Source organism: Chelmon rostratus, chromosome 4, assembly GCF_017976325.1.
Source record: "Chelmon rostratus isolate fCheRos1 chromosome 4, fCheRos1.pri, whole genome shotgun sequence".
Classification (NCBI taxonomy): Eukaryota; Metazoa; Chordata; class Actinopteri; order Chaetodontiformes; family Chaetodontidae; genus Chelmon; species Chelmon rostratus.
Window position 1 is genome coordinate 18877291 of NC_055661.1, and position 20932 is coordinate 18898222.

Genomic DNA, 20932 nt, shown 5'->3' on the forward strand with positions numbered 1-20932 from the left:
AAACCTGCCTCAGGTAGATTTGGTCCAGCTGGCCCCTATCTCTGGCAGACAAGAAGAGGGAGCTCTTGCTTCCTTTAACACATTTACCTGGCAGCCAGGAGTACTTGGCTGCACCTATATGTTCTCTCTCACACACACACACGCACACACACACATGCATACTGCACATCCAGAATGCACATACTGAAATGTGGATTGGCCCACACATACTCGATAAGCACACATAAACATTTTGGCGTGTGCGTATACACATTCACATATAAAATATACACCAATGCACATGCTGTCCACTCAAGCACCTTATGACAAATGTTCTTAGACTGGTAAGACAGACACGAGAGGAAAACATCACCAGCTTCCCACGATCATGCAGCTTCATGTATGTTCAACACAATAAGAGGCAGTCACTGAGTCAACTCTTATTCACATGCTGGTTTGTTTCAATTAGCATTGTGTGCACTGTGTGAGGCCTGGTGGAGCTAATGTAACTAGCAGACATCCATTAAGCAAATCAAAGAGATCTCTCTGCTCTAGCCACCTTAAGACCTGCCCTGATACAGGATCACACGTTACTTTGACAGCCCGTCGGCAAGTGATCATAATGTGTCACTAAAAGCTTTTACACCATATGTATAATAAGGTTAAGGACAATAGTTATGAAATTCAAATGACAAAGTTACGTTTTTGGATTGCCTGTTTTATGTTACATGACAACAAGTAGTTGATTAATCGAGCTGTCAGTCAACAGAAAATTCATCTGCAACAATTTTGATAATTGATTAGCTGTTTAAGTCAAACAAAATGTCAACCATTCTCTCGTTCCAGCTTCTGAAATGTGGAGATTTGCTGCTTTTCTTTGTTTTTGTAAGATTGCTGGTCAGACAAAACAATTTAAAGGTGTCACCTTGGGCTCTGGGGAATTGCAATGCGAAACAATTAATCAAATAATAATGGAAAAAACGTAGGTTAATCCATAATGGAATGAATCGTTTGCTGCAGCAGTTACCATGTTTTTTGTCAGCTCATAGCAGTTGAGCATAGCAGCCGACTGATATTCTAGTCTCAAACAAACCATCTATTGCATATACAGTCCGTTCTGAATTGCTAGGGTCTGAATACCGGAGCTAAATGATGCCCGCTGTAACTCACTTAAGGCCCTGCTGTAATCCACTGTCAACCCACACAGTGAACAGTGTTTGATATATTCAGCATGTACCACACTTACATTTACTATGTGTATTCGCACAAATGTGAATTTCAACCACACAGTCAAGTAGCGATACAAATGAGCTCCCGAATGAACGCGCTGCAAACGGGATAAACAGGAAGAAGACAAAGTGTTAGGAATGATGAAGCCTGTTCTGGCAGACAGAAAGAGAGCAGCGAACTAAAGCTCCCCAGTCTCTCCGCTTCACCCCTGACCTCTCCACCTGTCTGGTCAGCTACAGCTAGCTCGCTAGCCTAGCGGAACCATGTGCCTGCCATACTAATGAGAATCTTCACCACGCCTTCAATTAAGCCTGAGCAGTACATGCGCGCGTGCACACACACACACACACACACACATGCTGTATACACACACACACACACACACACACACACACATATGCTGTATACACACACACACAGGGCAAGATGGGCTGAACAAGCATGCTATTGTTTCAGATAAAATAGAATATGCTGGCACTCGCAGTCTGGAGATTTGTTCCGATCATACTTTATATAACACAACAGAGGCAGAGTGATGTAGAATGAAACACAAAGAAAATGGATTAAAATAGAAGTGCATCTTTGTCTGTTTTCCTTTATGTGCTTCCGTATCTTTTTTCCACCAAAGAGCAGAAAAAGGCAAAATTTGCAGCTGAATAGTGCAGGCAACAAACCCACAGTTTCCTGTCCATCTTTCATCCTCCTGCTCTGAATTTAATAAAAGCTTTGAGTTGAACCTGGGAAAAAAACGTTCTCCACCTCACTGCCTCTAATATTTTCCTCCCAACCATGTTTTTATTGTTGCTTTTTAATTCCCTACTGTAAAGAATGGAAAGTCAGATCCATGGCAATGACTGAATCACAGATGACATCTGGGGTTTTTTTTGTCTTTGTATGCAGTCAACTTTTAACCGTTAATGTGCAGAGGCAGTGGCACGAGGGGGAAATGAGGAAAAAGAGGGTGATGATTTTCTTATTTCATAAAGGACAGCATTCTGAGGTTATTTTCTTCCTGTGTAATATGATCCAAATAACCTTTTCTCTAAATGAGAATATGATTTGAAAGTGAAAATAGTCTCTCACAGTTGACTTGCTCGGCGTGTCATTTCACTAAATTGCTCTACAGGACCATGGTTTTATAAAGCAATGAAAGTGGCTGCCACTACACAGTAAATTAGCTATAAACACAATCTGCTCCTTGCAGTGTGTTGTGTTATGTGTTGTGTTGTGAGTGTGTGTGTGTCTGTGTGTGGAGTTACGATATACAGACACGTACCAAAGATGGAACCATGTTGCTGCCATGTCCTAGTTAAGGGTACACGCTGTGCATTGTAATATTGTGTATGGACAGATGGAGGGAGTGGTTAAGATATTTTATCAAGGGCATGCATGATGAGATACATCGCAGTCTGGACTTTAGAGATATTGCAGTGTAGCTTGTTATCTTGTGGATTTGGCCCTTCCCCACTTCGAGTTTATGTCTGTCTGCGAATAAAACGCAACACAGCACTGAATAAATGTAACAAGCTCAAAGAAGTAATTAAGGGTAATGAATAAAAAAGACTCATCTTTCTTAATAACACTGCCAGTTTGTCAGACTTTGCACAAAAAAGTGCGCAGCGTTGATTGGATGCATTATTTGGCCTTTTAGATGATGACTGCTGCTAAATAGTTTTTGAGGAGCTAAATGATATTTCTTTCCTCTTGCAAAGTTTTTGAAAGTTAAAAAGCTTTTGTGGCTTTAGCCCAGGAGGACCAGCCGTACAGTCAGCAATGTGAAACCCCATCTCACTGATTGGCTCTGGCTCACATCCATAAACACACACGCTCCTGCGCAAACCGAATCCACACACACACACACACACAGGCACTTCCGTGAACAGGCGTACGTGCACGGACAAAAACACACAATATTTTGATTCATGAAATGCGCCACAGTCTGACACTGTGACTCCTGTGGAACTGCTGGACCCCAGAAGTGTGCTTCAGCCTGTGCTTCCCGCCTGCTAATTTGGAAAGCAGAGAGCCGGCTAATTGTCATGAACTCCTCCTGCCCTCCATTCTGCCCTGCTTCTCCACCCTAAACCCCTCCTAGTCACAGACCTTAATGGATTAACTGCAGGCTGGTGTTGTCCCTCTTACTCTCTCCTCCTTAATCTGGTTCGCTTACACAAGCTCATGAGGCTTTCTGCCACGTCCTGAAGGATGAAAAACTGTTTGTTTTTGGCTGAATCTCCTGGTTTGAATATACTGGTGTCACAGTACAGTATATACACAATAAACTCTGGTAGCCGCCAACATGTAGTATCCTGATAACAAGTGTGAAAGAGCAGGCGAAGAATAGTGTATGCGTTATAGCGGGTTTGAATATGCAGCGTGCAGACAGTGATAATTGTGGGTGCTCTCGGCTTGAGTCTTGTTAACTGTCAGACGCAGTGTTTCAACACCTGTCTTATGTTTCACTCTGCATAATAAGACTTCTATTTAAAGGAGGAGAAGTGAAGATGCCAGCAGAGGTGTTACCTCAAAGCGCTGGAAGAAAATACCTTGATTATTAACAGGAGAGGAAAACTTGTGTTTTTTTAGCAAAACTGACGCTGACTATTGCCAGTCAGGTTCAGAGCAAATTAATGCAACCACGAACTGAAGAGAGAAAACACAATCTGAAGCTGAATTACTCCTCTTACACCGTATGGCAACCGTGCTGTACTCGATGACGAAAAACGGGGACGAGAACAACTTGTCAGGCCCAGTTGATTTCAATTCAGAATATCACAGCGGTCGATGCAGTAAAACAGCCTAATACATTTAATAGCCCAGAACACACTCCTCAGTATGTTGCGGCTTACTTAGGCTCTTTCAGATTTGCCCTTGAAGGATAGATTTAGTTGCTCTATTGAAGTTCTGGCAGTCGTAGCATCTTGCTGTGCTACTCAGACTGATGATCGCCTCTTTCCTGGCAGGTGTCCACCCTCTGCCGGTAACAATCAACAAATGAGAATCACAGCCTTCAACTTGCCTGTCCTCCCCGCCCAGCGACAAACGCAGCATCACCAGACAGCAGACAGCTATTAACACAATGCGGCTGTATCCGGACAACAACGGGCAGTTTGGATTTAGTTGACTTTTGTTGTTTGCTCTCAGTGTTTAAGACCGGGGGCTTTATTTTCATAAATCAATGGCGCACACGGCGCGGATAGTAATTTTCGGTCATTTCATGGTCAGAGGTGCACACTGCACCTGCATTGCTGTTGTAAGCTCAATCAAATCGCAGCCGTTCTTTATCTTGAAAAGCGGGGCGAGCTGTGCCACGGCGCTCTGACAATTTACTAATATAAGGGAGCATTTGGGAGAACTGATGTCCTTAAGCGGGAGGAGCAGAATCACCACAGCGGCACCTTAAATCACCGAGAGCAAATGATGTTAAATTATCTTGGGAGGACAGTCAAGTTCACAGCCAGTCACTTAGAAATACTAAATGATTGCAGATGAGAAGAAAAGTCTGTGTACACTGAAAGAAAATCCCAATTTACCAAAGACTTGCCAACCTAGAGCCCTAGAAGGCATTTAGAGAGCATAAACCATCGCCTACAATGCTAAAATTCTCCAACTTGTAACAAACAAAAACATCAAGCATATCTTGTACCATTTTAACTGCAGCTCATATCCTGACTCTTTGGATTTGTAGTAAAATCTCTAACTGCGCTGTTTTCATAGTTATAGTTAAAGATGCTAATTGTCAAATCCCTAAAGTAGGCAACAAAATCTAGTCGTTTGCTCATTTTGTGACATCCTGCTGACAAACTAGCTAAAAGAGGTGAAAACATATTGAGATCATGACAGATAACGTTATATGAGTAATTACTGAGTTACAGCTCAGTGCTCTGGGTTCAGTGTACCCCGTGTTGACTGCATAAAAAATTGACATATTGCTTTAGCAAATCTTTCTCTGAAAAACTAAATCCAACTTGGCCCTGCCAGTCTACAAATGTTTGGATTCACGGAAGGAAAGTGGATCCCCTAAACGGCACATGTTACTTGAAAATACACTATCTGAAACACATGTATTTTGGTCAAATTTAACTAATCTAGTTGAAGCTTTCCTCCAACATCCTCTTCCCTCCATGTCAGTGGGCATGATACACAGTCAGCTTAACCCCTGCCTGTGTCACTCTCCCTGGTAGAAACTCCTCAGATCAGAAATGAATTCTTCATGCTGATCCCGGAACAAGGCTGTGCTGCATTTGTCACAGCCACTTTCTTCCACTTTAACTCAAAGCTGTTTGGTATGGCTGCAGCTTTGCAGACTGCGGAGATGTGACAGGGGGCTGTTTGAAAGCTCAGGCTGAACGCCTCTGTCTCTATCTGTGCAAAAGGGAGGGAACGGCTTCTTCAATTGCTATGCAAACTTTGCAGAAATGCACTCCTCTCTTCTTTTGTGGATTTAATTCAGAATAATAGTTAAATAACTGCCTTTTCTGTGTTTTGATTGATTAGCGTTTTGTCGAAAGGAAACAAGTGAAAACGTTCAAGAAAACGCACTCGCTTCACTCGTTAAAAAGAAGAAATTTAAGGTCCAGACCAGAAGACATTCGCCTATTTCTGTTGAGCAAACACATTGATGATTTTTTTTTCTTTTTAATAAAAGAGATAATGGTAGGTCTTTGAGGCTGTAGCCTAACACAAATGAGAGGTTTGTGGAGGTGCCCAGAGAGGCTTAGCTATGCATTGGCTGTTGAGTCTGGCATGTGTTCTGGCACTGAGAGTGTATTCTCAACAGGACTCTGGTGGATTAGTGTCCATTTGGACAACAGAGTGGTCCTCAGCTTGGGGTGACATTCAACTTCAGCAGGCCAGCAGCTCACACACTGATCGTAAAGTTTAGCCTTGCTGTTAATTGTCATTGATGTATGGTAAATGTAATTTAATTGTTATAGTTGGAGTTTCCAGATTCTCAAAGATGGCCCAGTAGCAAAAGCTGTTTTAGTTTCAGTTGTTTTCCCGTCTTCTAGTCTAAATCGGGCGACTCTGTACGTGTGAGATGAAGCGGTGGCCACTCTGCAGTGTGGTGGGTCAGTGGATCATGGGGTATAGTGGTGGGCTTTGGGGCTGTGGCGACGGCGAGCCTTTTTGCGTTTGATCCTGGTCGGGGTACATCCATGCTCACAGGGCGACTGCTGTGGTCCATCTGGTGGAGGCTTTAATCACAACCCCCCCCTCACTCACACACTTACACACACAAACACAAACATTACAGTAACAAAAAAGCTTCCCACTTGAGATTCTTCAGACTGTTGCTCACTTTCAAACCCTTTAATTTCCATTATTTATTTTAGTCATGTCTGCAGCCATGTATCTCCCTGCAGACGTGAGTCCTATTTTCTTCCTTTGCAGAATCTCTAACTCAGACCTCAGGTGGAAAAATGTGAGTCGCTGAAACACCACCTGCCATCTGTAATGACGTTTAAAACCTCATCAAAAACCCCACACCATCGGATCTCTATAAATGGCTGCTCTACTGGCTTTTGATGAGGAATAACCTTTTAGAAATGAGACGCATCCAGAGTTGTTCACAGGGCTGGCCTACAGTACTGTGCACCAAAACATGCCCAAGCTGCACAAATCCATCTCTCCAAATGTCACCTCATGCTTAACCGCCCTTTCTTATGCTTGAAGAAAAGCAAGTGGGCAATGCACAACAAAGAAAAAACTCCACCGGGTTTCAGTTTAAATGCCTACATGCTTAGAGACATGTTTCAATTATTTGTGCTGTTGAAACATTGGGCCAGTTGCAGAGAAGAAGGAATTCTTCAGAAACGATAATTTTCCACTATGAAAATAACAAGACAGATAAATGCAATCATGCAAACACGTAAAAGGCATTATTTCTCCTAGAGAGGTTAAGTTCTTCACAAAATTCGTCTGAAATGATGCAAATGAGCTCACTTTACAGTCACTACTGTACAGCTCAAGACAGACTCCATGGTAAACTATTTCAATCTGAATGTTGCTGTTAGAATACATGTATTATTAAAGGGAGTAAAGGGTTAGCAGATAATGATGATGCTGCTGTTGCATCCTCCTGGGTTGTGCAGAGGAACCACTTACTGTTAGCCCCCTCTTGGATGAAAATAACTGTAGTATTTTCATCAATTTCCAATACTTTATCTAGATTTAGCTTGCCCTTCATGAACAGCCTCCTCACTTAAGCTAATCAATTAAAAACAATCTACCACAAATTGAAATCTGCTTCATTTTCTGTACACACAGTGTGCATGGGCCCCAACTATGAGACACCTCCCGGCAGAGCAACTGGCTAGCTACTGTAACTTGAATGGTCGCTCCTCCTCGGCACTAATGCACAGGTCAGCCATACATCATTTATTCATGGTGACAGCAGATCCTTTGCCTCATCCCCGGCAATTAGCGAATCAATAAAAAAGCACTGGCTTTGAAATCTGTTCTGAGAGGACCAAAAAAAAAAAAAAAATGGTGTTGTTCATCAACATGCCAGGATCCCAGACGCAGACAATCACTCAAGTATTGGCAGCGTTTGTCAGCTCAGCATCAACAGGCGCTGAGCTGTCAACAATAAAGCACATTTCCTCACATCACTGCTCTTAAAATGACTGCCAAATAATGTCTGGTCGGGAGTCCTCACCTACGAAATGGGTGTCTGTTCCATCTAATATCTCAAATTGGGGTCCACAAAGGGCAAAATCTGTAAACGTCATTCTGTAAGAGAGATGATTTAATGTTCTTGTCGAGAGACGATTTTGTTTGCGCTATGCATTTGCATCCATTGTGAAGGAGACGACTGAGCTGAAGCCACCTGAGTGAGATTATCACAGACACAGACAGGTCAGTGAAAGCCTTGCACCGGCTAATACCTCCATTGTCAAAGTTTATAAGTCTGACATATCTACAGTACAATTCGATATCCCTGTCAGTTTTTTTAATGAATTCAGTAAATCTGCATGATCCAATACACACCTCAGGCTGCTCTTTAAAGGGAGCCGCTACGTCGACCTAAAATGACATTGGATTTAGCCGTAAACCTCTGGATTTGACTTCACTGTCAAACAGAGGCTGAGGCATTTTTCTGTCTTTCCACAGTAATCATTAAAGTTTGTTTGCAAATAACAAAATATGAAGAACTCACCAAATCTGTAAACACAATACCACTTTCTCTCCCGCCTTGTCGGTTTCATTATTCTCTCTCTATTTATCCTTTTAAGCCGAATGAAATAACTGCAACTGGATGTGAAAACATTGTCCAACAGAGGCAACAAATTTGCCTCTGAAATTAAATGCTTTCCTCCACCAAGCAAAAGAGCAGCCCTGGTATTTTTTTTTTTTTTTTTTTTTGAATTAAAGAAGAAAAATGAACAGCGGGAGGTGAGATTATTTTGTTTATTCAACCCATTGAACTACACAAATGTAGCCGCCGACTTGAGGTAAAGCCACAGAAGAATTTATAGACCCAACAAGGATATATAAGACACTACTACATAAACTGTGATAATTATGTGTGCATGCATGCTTTTGCATCATGGCTGACGTTTACAGGGTTGTATTTTGTGTTTTTTCATTTTTATTACCTCAAAGCCCTTGCCTTGTATCTTTCAGCACGTAAATATTATTCTTGTTTTTTCCATCATCATCCATCACTGGAGTCTGTGACTTTAAAGAAACCTGCATTCTGTTTATCTGTTAACAGATTAGAAGAGAAAGCATCTGTCTGTTTTATTGCTACATTTACAACCATTATTGTTATCAGAAAACTTGAATATCTTAGATTCAGTTATGTTAATCCATGGATTAAAAGACCTGTCAATCAGTGTGGGAATAACAGCAGGTTCAAATTTTCTGCTTCGGTTTTTGATGGTGGGGGCGACCCCTTTGTTTACGTTTGGATTACGGGTTTTGCTCTTCGCCCACCTCTATAGTATTTACTCAGTGTTTGTGTGTTGAAGTGACATGATCAGTTGTTACTATGCACATTCAGCAGTGCACGCAAACTCCGCTCAGAAACCCCGGCCCTGCCACTGCCATTATATTGGTGAAATTACAGGTCATTACTTCCAGGCCAAAGTACCTGAACACAGAAAGGTGACCTTTGCTTGGGCGTGGGCGCTCGTTTTGCTGCAGCCGGCTAGTCTGTTGTTAGACTATTGTTTATGGATCACATGCACATTGGCAGCCTTTTCTATGTCTCATGTATGGAGTCGGTGGGTATGAAAAATAGTTAACGATCAAAAACATGGTAATTTGTGATGAAATGCACACTAAAAGGCACCCTGCGGACAAGCTAAATTGCCAGGTTGGATGTGCACAAAAAAAAAATCATAGAGAGATGGAGACAGAGAAACAGTGAGGAGAAAGATAGAGAAAGGGTTCACTTAGATTTACAGTGTGTGTGTGTGTGTGTGTGTGTGAGAGAGAGAGAGAGAGAGAGAGAGTGTGTGTGTCCATGAGCCTGCAGACACCTGCTCCATTCTGCAGTGATGGCTCCCAGCGGGACACAGGCTCAGCTGCTGATCTCTGGGCCCTCCCTGCAGCACTGGTGGCCAGCACCCCCCCTCCACCCCACACACACAGACACACACTCTCACACACGTACACACACAGCTCTTCTAACAAATCTGAAACCTTCAGGCCCCCCTTGCAGTGTCTCTCAGCCTCTCTGTGTTCCCATAACTGACACACCACATGTGCTCATATCAAGTGCAAACATGACACGATGTACACACACACACACACACGTAAAGCTGCACAGTCTGTGTTCATATGATGTTGCATGTAAATTCTATTGACACGGTGCGGTCATAACCCGCTCCAGTCTGATTTCATGCTATGGGGTGGTATGGCTGACTGGCATGTCTTTTTTAATACTACCCTATAGCTAAAAAGCTTTACTGAACGCAGCACGACATCAAACCTCCATATTATGTGCTGCTGTAATCACAGTTGAAAAGGAAAAGGATTACATGATACAAAGAATATGTTTTGGCCTTTTCTCGCTCTTTTGTAATCTTTTTTGTAAATCACTTAAAGCATCACGTTAGTAAAATATAAAACAACAAATAATTTTCTTTTTGCCGGTCCTGCATTAATCAGCCACCATTGTACTTCAGACATGATTGTTTTTGTTGATGCTGTATTTTGTGCACACCTCCATCGCTCTGTTTCTCTGACTATGAGCGTCTATTCCCCTCTGCAGCGTCGTTCGGCAGGGTTGTGGAGCATAAATGAACTAATTTCCTGGATATAGAGAACACTGCAATCAAGGAAAGGGGAAGTGCAGCAAGCGGCAGATGGAAGGAGCTAATCATTGTTATGAAATAGAGATGACCTCTAACTATCTCCTGGCTGCTAATGTACTGTTGCTACACACATTTGCCAGCTTCTGTGCCATGTACCCCCTCTCTCCTTCTTCCTCCTCTGCCTGTTTGTTGTTGTGGTGATGATGAACCACTTCAAGCAGGTCTGAAATGCAAGCCGCTTTCTTTGTCTTTTCTTTTTTTAATGTTGAAACAGAAAAGATTGGAGTTGTCAAACAAAGCCTAGTGTCACATAGAGAACGGCAGCTGCCTGCAGTGGGTAATCAGTGTAGCTTTCTACAAATTAACAGCATTCAGCTCTGAAGCATGGCGCACTGCAGGTTTTTACATGTGGGCTTTTGAAAATTAGATCTCAGTGACTGAAATACGGAATAATTTACAGTTCAGTTTTTGCTCAGGTGATTTTTTTTCTTTTTTTCCGCTTCGTGGAAGGTGACATGTCTGAGATTGCCTGGTCATCCTGATGCTGTAAACTCATATTACAGATGGTCGTGTTGAACAGAGAAATATCAGTCTAAATTTCATTAATTGCATGCTGAATCTTGCCCCCGAGTGCCCGATTTCTGATGTGCTCAGAATTTAATTCTTTGAACGCTCTTTTAAACGCCCTGTCCCGCAGCTTTAAAGATGCATGACTGAGAACACGCGCACACACACAACCAGGCACACGGACACAATAACACAAACTCACGCACAAATGTTCCAAACAAACTGAACACATAGCATTGCCAGGGGGAGTAATGGTAAACTTTGCTGCAGGCGTATAATGTGTTGGAAAAAAACCCAAAAACATTTAGCCATTCATTCATTTATCAAAGCACTCATTTAATGCAGTGGTGCATTAAATGGAAATACACAGTAGTGTCTTAGTATTGGATGGTAATATTAGAAAACAGAGTGATTAATAGAGAAACTAACTGTGCGTTTTGTAAAACAATTAATTTTCATTTTCTATATACGGATCAATGTTTTGCTGTCGGTGGAGAATTGTATTTTCTTTTGATATCAGCGTAAATAAAAAATGCGATGCTGCTTTTGAAGCTTCAAACAGCAAAGCCACCAGAATCTTCCAGCACATTTATCTAATATATGCAAATGATCGTGCTGTGCTCAATGAAGGTACCATTAATCACTATAACGATGGTCTTTTTTAACCAGGGTAATCATGCACACGCACACGTATAGACACACGCGCACATTTCCCAAACGCATGCACACGCATGTGCGCTTACACCACGTTCACTCGCCCACAAATACAAAGTACTACGCCTCATCACCAGCAACATGCTGGTGACTAGTGCAAAAATCCCGAATATAAACATTTACCAAACCGTTTTATCAGAAGCGTGACCATGTATGATGTGGACGTCATAGTCACATTAATAACAATGTTTTAAAATCATTTTGTCCCCGTACTTCGTCTTTTCTTAAATTCTTCTTAAATTTTATGTAATTTGCAACTAGTCATCTGGCTGGTTAAGTAATTACCTCAAATTCTGTTATTCCATCTAATAGGATATGCCAATAAGATGCATTAAAATATGTTAACACATCGATCATATTTATGTAATAAATTCAGCTAATTAGTTCCACTAGTTTCAACAAATAATTTATGGTCCAGCAGCTTTATGCAAACAGCAGATAACACTGTTGTGTTTCTAAATGGGCAGTGCAAAACACAGCAATTTTGGGTGCTGTATAATAACAACAAAACACTGGACAGGCGTCTTTGAACTTGTGTAAAAATTCGAAGCAAAAACTAAAAAACACTTTTGAAGCCCAGCTCCTAACGGACGTACTGCACCGCTTATCCTCGCCATGCATTTGCATACAGTTGACGGAAACCCCTGGGTACAGTCAGCAGCATGACAGTGGGTTATGAAGGCTTCCGGGAGGCTCTGGGGTGTGGATCTGAGCCAGTTTGAAGGGGAGCCGAACCAATGAAGAGCCCACAGCGGATTAGACACCCACAGCTTCATGTCGCTTTAATGCGGCGAGTCAGGGATTTTCTTACAACGCTTTTGCCTAAACGCTCAGGGTTTTCTCATGCCCCTTTTTTCCTCTCTCATTCACTTCCCCTTGAAGTAATCTTTTCTATGTAAATGGCAGAATAATGTTGTCTCCAGTGCAAAATATCCCATCTATCTGCAGTGTCCCTTCTTCCTCTGTTAATGTGACTTGTCAGATGTTTGCTGGAATTGAATTAGATTGATAGTTATGATCAGATGTCATTTGAAATCTGTCATCTTACGTAAGTGTCCAGTACAGCTCCTAAGGCTGCAGAGAAAATAGGCTTTCCTTTTCAGGGATGTTACATGAAGTTCAAAATGGTAGAGCTGTGTTTGCACTGCTGATGCCTATTTATTAATTCTCTGTGAAAGTTAATTCATCATCAAGGCGAGAATACAAACGTTAAACGAGAACACTGCAGATGCTGACAGAATTCACAGAATACAACAAACATAAAATATATTACACACGCTCTCACACACATGCACACACACAAACACCTCAAATTCCCTTGATAACAGTCTGACTGGCAGAGGCTAAAGACAGAGTAGGCGTCCGTAATTGAACAAACATAACAATGTAAATATTTACTAATACTCTCCATTGGGGATACAGGCAGAATCCCACAATTGATTTGCTCTCTTTCTGCCCTTTTGCTCTTTTCCTCACACATACATACACACACAGATTCACACATACTGACTACCACTTTTTTTCCCTGTTTCCTTTTTTGCCATTATGCTTGCCTGTGTTCATTAAAGAGATGGAGATATATTGGTCTGTCTATCCTCTTACCAGGGGTGACCTGTAGCCCATCTGGGCTGGCGATGACGGGAGATCCCTGGGAAATAGCGGCGAGCGCGTCTCGGGGACGGAGCCCACGCCACTGGCTGCTAGTCCCGAGAGCTGCCCGTACCTCGCCATCATCTTGAGATGCTGCTCACAGAACACACACACTCATACACAGACACAGGGGGAGAGGGGAGGAAAGAGAGAGAGAGAGAGAGAGAGAGGGGAAAAAAGAGAGAGGGAAGGGGTGTGAGAGAAGGGAAGGAGAACAGAAAACAGCAGGTAGGAAGGACGGCGAGAATGGTAAAGGACAGAAGAGGGGTGGGGGGTGAGGAGGGGTGGGGGGTGGGGGGGTACACATGAAGAAAGAGGAGGTAGAGGGGGATTACAGAACACTTTGCTCTCACACAAATGCATGTGTGAACACACACACAGGCACACACACTCGCACTTACAGACATACTGTACGTGCACATGAAGGCACACATACAATTTTAGCCCCAGGTGGGCAATTTCACAAGCAAGCCTATGTTGGATGGGTTTGATAGCTACCTTGGTTTTGTTACAATAGGGGTATATAAAGTCTAGGCACTAGCTCGCCATTTATTATTACAAGCCAGGTTGAGTGTGAGAAGCGTAGCAGTCCCTTTTTCTCCACACCGACTATCGTACCCATGAAATATAATAGCTGCTGTTATCAATCATCCCCTCTGTCTTCTGGCTATGAGCATACAGAAGTGTACAGACACGCACATGCACGGACATACAATAACACACACATGACAGAATGGTTGGCAGCAGACATACACAGGTGAGGTGTGGAGAAAGAAGCAAATCCAAATCTCTTTACCTCATTGCTCAACAAAGCGGCGTTGAGTGTTCGGCTTATTTCGAACATGTTCAGATTCGGTGCTTTTTTTTTTGCGTTCTGTCCTTTTATTTTCAGATTGTCTTCAGTTCTTTGCTCCTTCTTTTCTTGTCTACGGTTGGGAGTCAGTCCCGGGAACACAAAAAAGAAAGAAAGAAAAAATGAAATCAGTTGAAAAAAGAGGGGGATAAAAAAATCCTCTTTAATTTTCTGATTTTGGAGTTGTGATTTTTCAGCGCTCTGTTTTTTCTTGTTGATGCACCTCTGCTGGCTGTGGCTGTAGTGGTGGCGTTTGTGCCCAGGGTCTCCGCACACGTCTAAGGAGTCAATATGCTGTTTTTTTTTTTTAAATCTCCCCAGAGTCAGCACATTAAAACAGGCAGTCAGGCAGTCGGTGGGTCGGTGGGTCGGGCTGGCGGGCTGGCTGGCTCCCTTATCTGTCCCCCACACACTGGCTCACACAATACGCTCCGATCCTCACACTGCTCGCTAGCAGATTAGCCTGTCCCACAACATAGCACTTAGTTTAAACTCCCCTCCCTTTTGCTCTCTCTCTCTCCTTTCTCTCTCTCTCTGTATCACTCCCTCTGGCTCTCTCCTTTGCTCTCCCTCCCTCTCTCACTCCATCTCTCTCTGCATCACTCTCTCTCTCTCTCTCTCCCCCCATTGCTCACGCATTGATGCAGCTACAGTTCGCTGTGCTACCACAAGGTGGGAAGACTGTTCTAGCAACAGCGACACCATCACCGCCACATCCCTTCCTCTCTGTGCCACTCCTATCTTTTACATTTTCCTCTCTTCTCCTCTTTTCGCGTGTCTTTAACACACAGCTATAGATGGTGAAGGCGCATTTGCACTCACGGTGCCTCTCACTCCCCGTCCAGATCAAACATACAACCAGGGATAAATGGATCGGTTAGGGGCGTAAGGGCTGATATTGTTTGGTCCTCTTATCTAGTTATCTCTCATACAAAAACAGGTTGTGGATTCAAGTGTGGAAAAGGGCAATCAAAGACTTTGGGGAAGGAAATAATACAGCACTTTCGTTTTTGTGACAGGCACACGTAAAGTAATGGAATGCAATAAAAACTAAACTATCAAGAGACCTCATGAGAGTGGAAATGAATGGTACCTCTTGGTAATAGACAGCAGAGGGAAAAAGTGAGGGTTGGGCTCATGTGAGCATCAAGGTCAGGTGGTTGTCCTTTTCCTCAGCAGGGTGTGGCACAGAGATGACGAAGCAGCTAGTCACAGGCATGGCAGGAGATCCCAACTACGGAACAAATAAACAAGGGGAAAAAGAGATTATAGAGACTTGTGCCAAGGATATTATTCACTACATTCTTGGTTTCAGTTGATAACACCTGAGAGATTTATGTGAGAGATGACTCACAGTGTGCTGTAGCTGCATCCAGGGTATGTAAAAAGCCTAAATATTTATGAAATTGAAGGCTATTGGTTTGGAGAAATTAAATATTTTATGAAAACGATGCTGACAGGGCGATTGGTATCACCATCATCTTCACTAATGCTAATCTTAGTGGTGTCTTATTCGCCGCTCCATCAGCGTGGCAACGGATTTATTCCCAGTGCTTTGAACGTGCTTTTTGCTGTCTTGGATCAGAGTGGGGAGAGCGGCCAGTTAATAGCAGCCTATTGACACTGGACCATCTGTTTAGGTGGACGCTGTCCAGCATAGCAGAGAGGGAGGGAGAAAGGGACAGAGAGGCAGAGGAAGTGACAGATAAAGAGAGAGGAGAGGGTGACGATTAATGGGCGAGAGAAGGGGTAACAGCAAGGTACAAAACAGAGGAAGTGTTAGCAAACAAGAAATATGTAAGGAGACTCACACTTGGATGTGGCAAATCATGTTGTTTACATGTTTTAAATTAGCACATTTTCTCTTTATGTTTTCGTCAGTCGCAGGATATGTGTAAGTATCATCAATGACATCGCTGTGTTACGGCACTGTTGTACTGTCTTGGCTTCAATGCCAATTTTTTTTCCTCAGAAAAGGGCTGCTAGCCACATCCCTGTTCTGTAAAGCCTGCGCTCTCTGGGGATGGCTGGTCCGGCAGAGCCCAGGGGGGGAGCTGTCAGTTGAATCATCCAGAGTGAGGGCTGATTCCTCAGTCAGCTGCCTCTCAAGCCTTCCTCTCTGACCAAGCCTCACTCCCCTGAGCCCCCTGATTGCTGTCACCATAGTGATTCTCTGTGTACTGCCGGCTGGTCTCTGCAACCCCCCCCCCCCATTCGCACCTCCCCCCAAAACCCTCACCCTTCCTCTCACTACCACCCGTCGCCAACTCGCTGCCACTTGTGTTTTGATTTTTGCATGACTTCCTCCTTCATTGATGATGGACTTTATGTGTGGAAGTCCTTAGCTGGCTGGAGTAAAAAGGGTTTCCCTGTACTTGCTGGAATACAAACACAAAAACATAGATTTTCTTCCTCAGCACACACACACACACACATGCACGCACGCACGCATGCACGCACACACATCACACATACACATCATGCTTGAGGCTGGAAACATAAACATGTCTTTTTCTTTCTTTTTTCAGTTGTGGTAGGCAAGCTCTGACTTATTTGATCATTTTACAGTTTAGAAGAAAAAGTATCTTCAAGAGAGAGTGCTAAGCAAGGCTTAAAAATACCTTTGCTGTGCCAAAGCTTCTGTTTCCCCAAGGGGTTTTTGATATGTTCAGCATGGGATTGCGATGGTGCGATGTGTCCTCCCATCACTAGCCACCCACGCTTAAAATAGCCACGGTTCCTTAATGTTACAGTAGATTCTGTATTAAACCATGACAGGGAAGTCTACATGTGAAGCACATTCATATGTTCAAATCATTAGAGGTCAAAAATGTTTTGATAAGCATGGAAAAATACACTCTCCTGAGAGATAATTAAAATTTGAGAGACCACAGTATGGACTGTACTTCTCTTTCATGTTATTCTGTTTTCCAGTGATGGATGTGTTCATTAAATCATTGCTGCACTTTGCAAACATCATGACAAGAGACATACTGCATATATGTTGAGTGCAGACAGAAGAGGGGTTATTGTTGAAAGTGTTGCTATTTTATCTCCTACCTCAGACGTGTTTTAAAGGAGGAAACACTCATATAGAATATGAAGCTTTAAAAGGAAAGGAAAGCCTTCAAGAAAAAAAGACTTCATGTGACTCAAAGCTTTGCAGCTACAATTTCCTATACACTGTAATGTCATTAAGGCACCACAGATTCTTGAGATATAAGGTTCAAGTCTGGCGTTTTGCCTCAAGTTCCAATACAGGACACCATGCATTATTTAGTACAGTGCAAGTTGTATATTTCATCATACTGTTTGTGATTGGTAGATTTTATATGCATTGTATTGCCACCACTGCCACCACTGTAAAACAAGAGTATCACAATCTGACATTTTGTCATGTTACGTATTTATAGTTATGCATGTACTATAAGAAAACTGCAAACATTGTTCTTACCCACTTTCTTTTCACAAGCCAACAACCAAGTGTGAGTTTGAGCCAACAGATCAGGTTCTCTTGCAGAGACAAGCCAGGATCTTTTGGTAAATTCAACTACTCCTATGCAGTCTCTCTATTTGATAAGAGCTGAGAAACAAGGGAAACATGTAGCGTATCTAATTCATTCTTCTCATGCTCCATAATTCAATTTCAATCTCCCTCTTGAAAATGAATGATTGTACCACCATAGAGCTCTTTAATTGGCATAGTGTTAAAGGAATGACATAGCATGGAGGACAGCTATTCAATTTTCAATTTTAACGAAATATTACACAGCAGCTCTGTATTCTCTTCCTGTCATCTGAGAAATAATCAGTCCGACCTATCTACTCAGCGGCCTGTTGATGCTTGCCATCAAATACAGATCACACACAGAGAGAAAAATCATTGCCCTCTCCCTGGTCTTATTCATTTGGTCCTGTTATGCACAGCTTATAACCTGAAAATTAGCAGCAGCCTGTATGCCTCTTGCTCCAGGAGTTGTGCGGCTGCTCATTTGATGTACTTAATCAGGTGCAGCCTTTGTAATGGGAAAGGAATAGGGCCAGGCTTGATTGGCCTTGATGACATCTATGCTCCAATTGTCTAGAAAACCTCCAGCTTTAATCAATCTACAGGATAATTCAGAATCTCTGGCTGCTGCCTGCAATGATTGGCTTTTTCTCTGAAAATACTACTAAAAATGCAGGTATGGCTGCAATAAAACTGAAGCATGTACAATATACTGATTACAGTTTACAGGCAGTGCAATGGGAGTCATTTCTAGTTTAGTTTTGCCAGCAGAATGTGAATGTCAAAAGTATTCTATGAGTCATACGGGTATATATGTTGTTCCCTAATTATACCAACAGTATTATTGAAATGGACTGGGTTACTGTTTAACTGTTGTGATTTGAGTGTCACTGTGTTAAGAGTTCAGCTAAGGTAAAAATGACTGTTTACTGCAGTTATTGAGATTTCCAGGATGTCAGTAAACATCTTACATGCTTAGAAACTGTGAAGCTTGTCAGTCATTTCAGCTACTTATGACAGTGATTTGAGTGAGACAGTGTACCTGTGAGTGGCAGACTGTTAGGGAGGATGTCTGTTGTTGTTCCTGCTAGTTTGTGGAGCAAGAGCTAGACTATAAGTGGGAGCCCAAGCAAGATGCTATTGCATAAAGCACACAATAAAGCAGACAGGCCTTCTAATAAAGCACTAGTGAAACAAACTGTCTCATAGCCCTCTTATTGAGGGACGCTACATTTGATGTTGCCTACAAGGTTTTCCTGTGTCACTCGTGAACTCAACAATGTGCTAGCAGGGGACTCATGTGATTCCGTGGTGAGAAAGATGCTGCTGGGGAATTGTTCTAAGATCAAGCAGGAGGAGGTAACTGACGAACGGGGAGTCACAGTGCTGTAGCATCTTGAAGGGTGGTGGAGCACAGAGAGCCTGTGAGAGAAATGACTATGATATTGGCTGTTGAGGCTGGGTAGGGCTGCTCAGTTGCAGCCAGAATTACGGACATGACCAAAAATATTGAGCCATGTGAAGAAGTTCTCTGTCTTCAGTGAAAAGATAAGATTTGAACTGCTTGCCCAGGCTGGTAAGTGGTCCACTGAGGGATCTCGCAAATGATCTTGAGAGGCTATGCTCCTATGTTCACATGCCCCCAGCCATCCAGAGTGACTTAACTCAAGACCATTTCCTCTTGACCCTGTGACCAGCTTACATGTGTATCTACATGCTACTGGTTCTCCAGGAGGCTTTGGAGCTAGCCATAGAGAGAGATTCGGTGTGTTGGCCTTCTGCACCGTGACCCACACCATTGCAGTGCTGGCAGCTGACACAACAACCAACATGGCTGGCTGCTGCACCTCACCCTATGAGACACCTACATTGTCCTCCAATCCCCACCACACTGCCAGATGGCAGGAGAGAGTCTTTGCTGTCATGGATGGGCTGTTTGCTCTGTCAGAGGACAATGTGGGCTAGAAAGACCTCTCCCAGCACAACATCGACACTGGAGATGCACCACTAGGATAAGACCTTAATGCCTTCCCCTGGCCAGGCAGGAAACGACAGACAAAACCCTGCGAGAGAGGCTATAGGATGGACTTGTTAAGCCTTCCGCCAGCTCCTGGGCCTCCCTGATTGTTATGGCCCCCAAATAACAGAAGGATGACTGGTGGTTGTGTGAGGACTTCAGACCCTTCAACAAAGTGACCAAAACGGACCCTCCCTGCCTGTGCATTACTGAGCCCCTTAACACAGGGTCTTCCTGGTTCTCTTCTCTGCAGAGGATACTGGCAGGTCCCCCTCACCAGACCAAAAACTGCCTTCATCACCAGAGGCACCATCATGATGACATCAGTGTTCATTGTGAGTCCTTTGGTGTGTGCTGGAGTGGCTGCCATCAGTAGGGTTAAAATTGTATCCTTATGCTGCCCCATGAGACATAAAGTCACGTTCCAGGGTCACAGGCTTGCAGGTGGCAGTGTCAGCACAATGGACAAGAACATGCAAGCTGTGAAGGACTGATGCACCCCCAGCTCTGTGCTGAGAAGCTTCCTGGGCCTGTCCTCCTACTACAGCAGGTTTGTGAAGACGTTTTCCTGCATAGCTGTGTGCAAAAGGGGGAGGCATTCTTGTGGACAGAAGAATGCCATGCAGCATACACTTCACTTCATAGACTTGAAGCCCTGTGCCTGTGTGATGGGGCGCTGCAGAGGGGGTGGAAATAACCAGCTATGGGAGAGACATGGTGGGAGGTGGTGGTGCCAAGGGACCTGTGGGAGTTGGTGCTCCAGGCAGTTCATGGACTTCCAGGATCTGGTCACTTTGGGGTTGCCAAAACACTCCACATCCATCTGGGATTCTACTGGGAAAAGCAAAGCTAGCACGTGGAAGAGTACTGCTGCAACGGTCGCACTGCACATAAGGGCCCCCAAGGTCCCTGCCCTGGCCCCTACTCCAGCCCTTTCCCCACAGTCTTGGAGATATCTCAGACCCCCTGGTCATCTGAGAGACTTTATTTACCACTTCAGGGGCAACAGACTTGAGAACAGGTTTTAGTAATACTGACTGGGTGTCATGCTCGTGTTTAACATGTTAATGTTATGAATGTCACTGTGTTAAGCCATAGGAGTTCAGTTTAGGTAAAAATGATTGTTTGTCGCAGTTACTGAGATTTCT

The 20932-nt window shown here is 43.3% G+C and overlaps 1 protein-coding gene across 1 annotated transcript in view; it reads right to left on the bottom strand.

Moving 5' to 3' along the window:
* elavl4 (ELAV like neuron-specific RNA binding protein 4) overlaps window positions 1-14250 on the bottom strand; it is a 70711-nt gene extending 56461 nt beyond the window's left edge. Inside the window, 2 exon segments of the mRNA XM_041935015.1 lie at window positions 13359-13499; window positions 14203-14250. Of these exon segments, the coding sequence (XP_041790949.1) occupies window positions 13359-13499; window positions 14203-14250 (189 nt within the window).
* Window positions 14251-20932: the final 6682 nt, after the last annotated feature.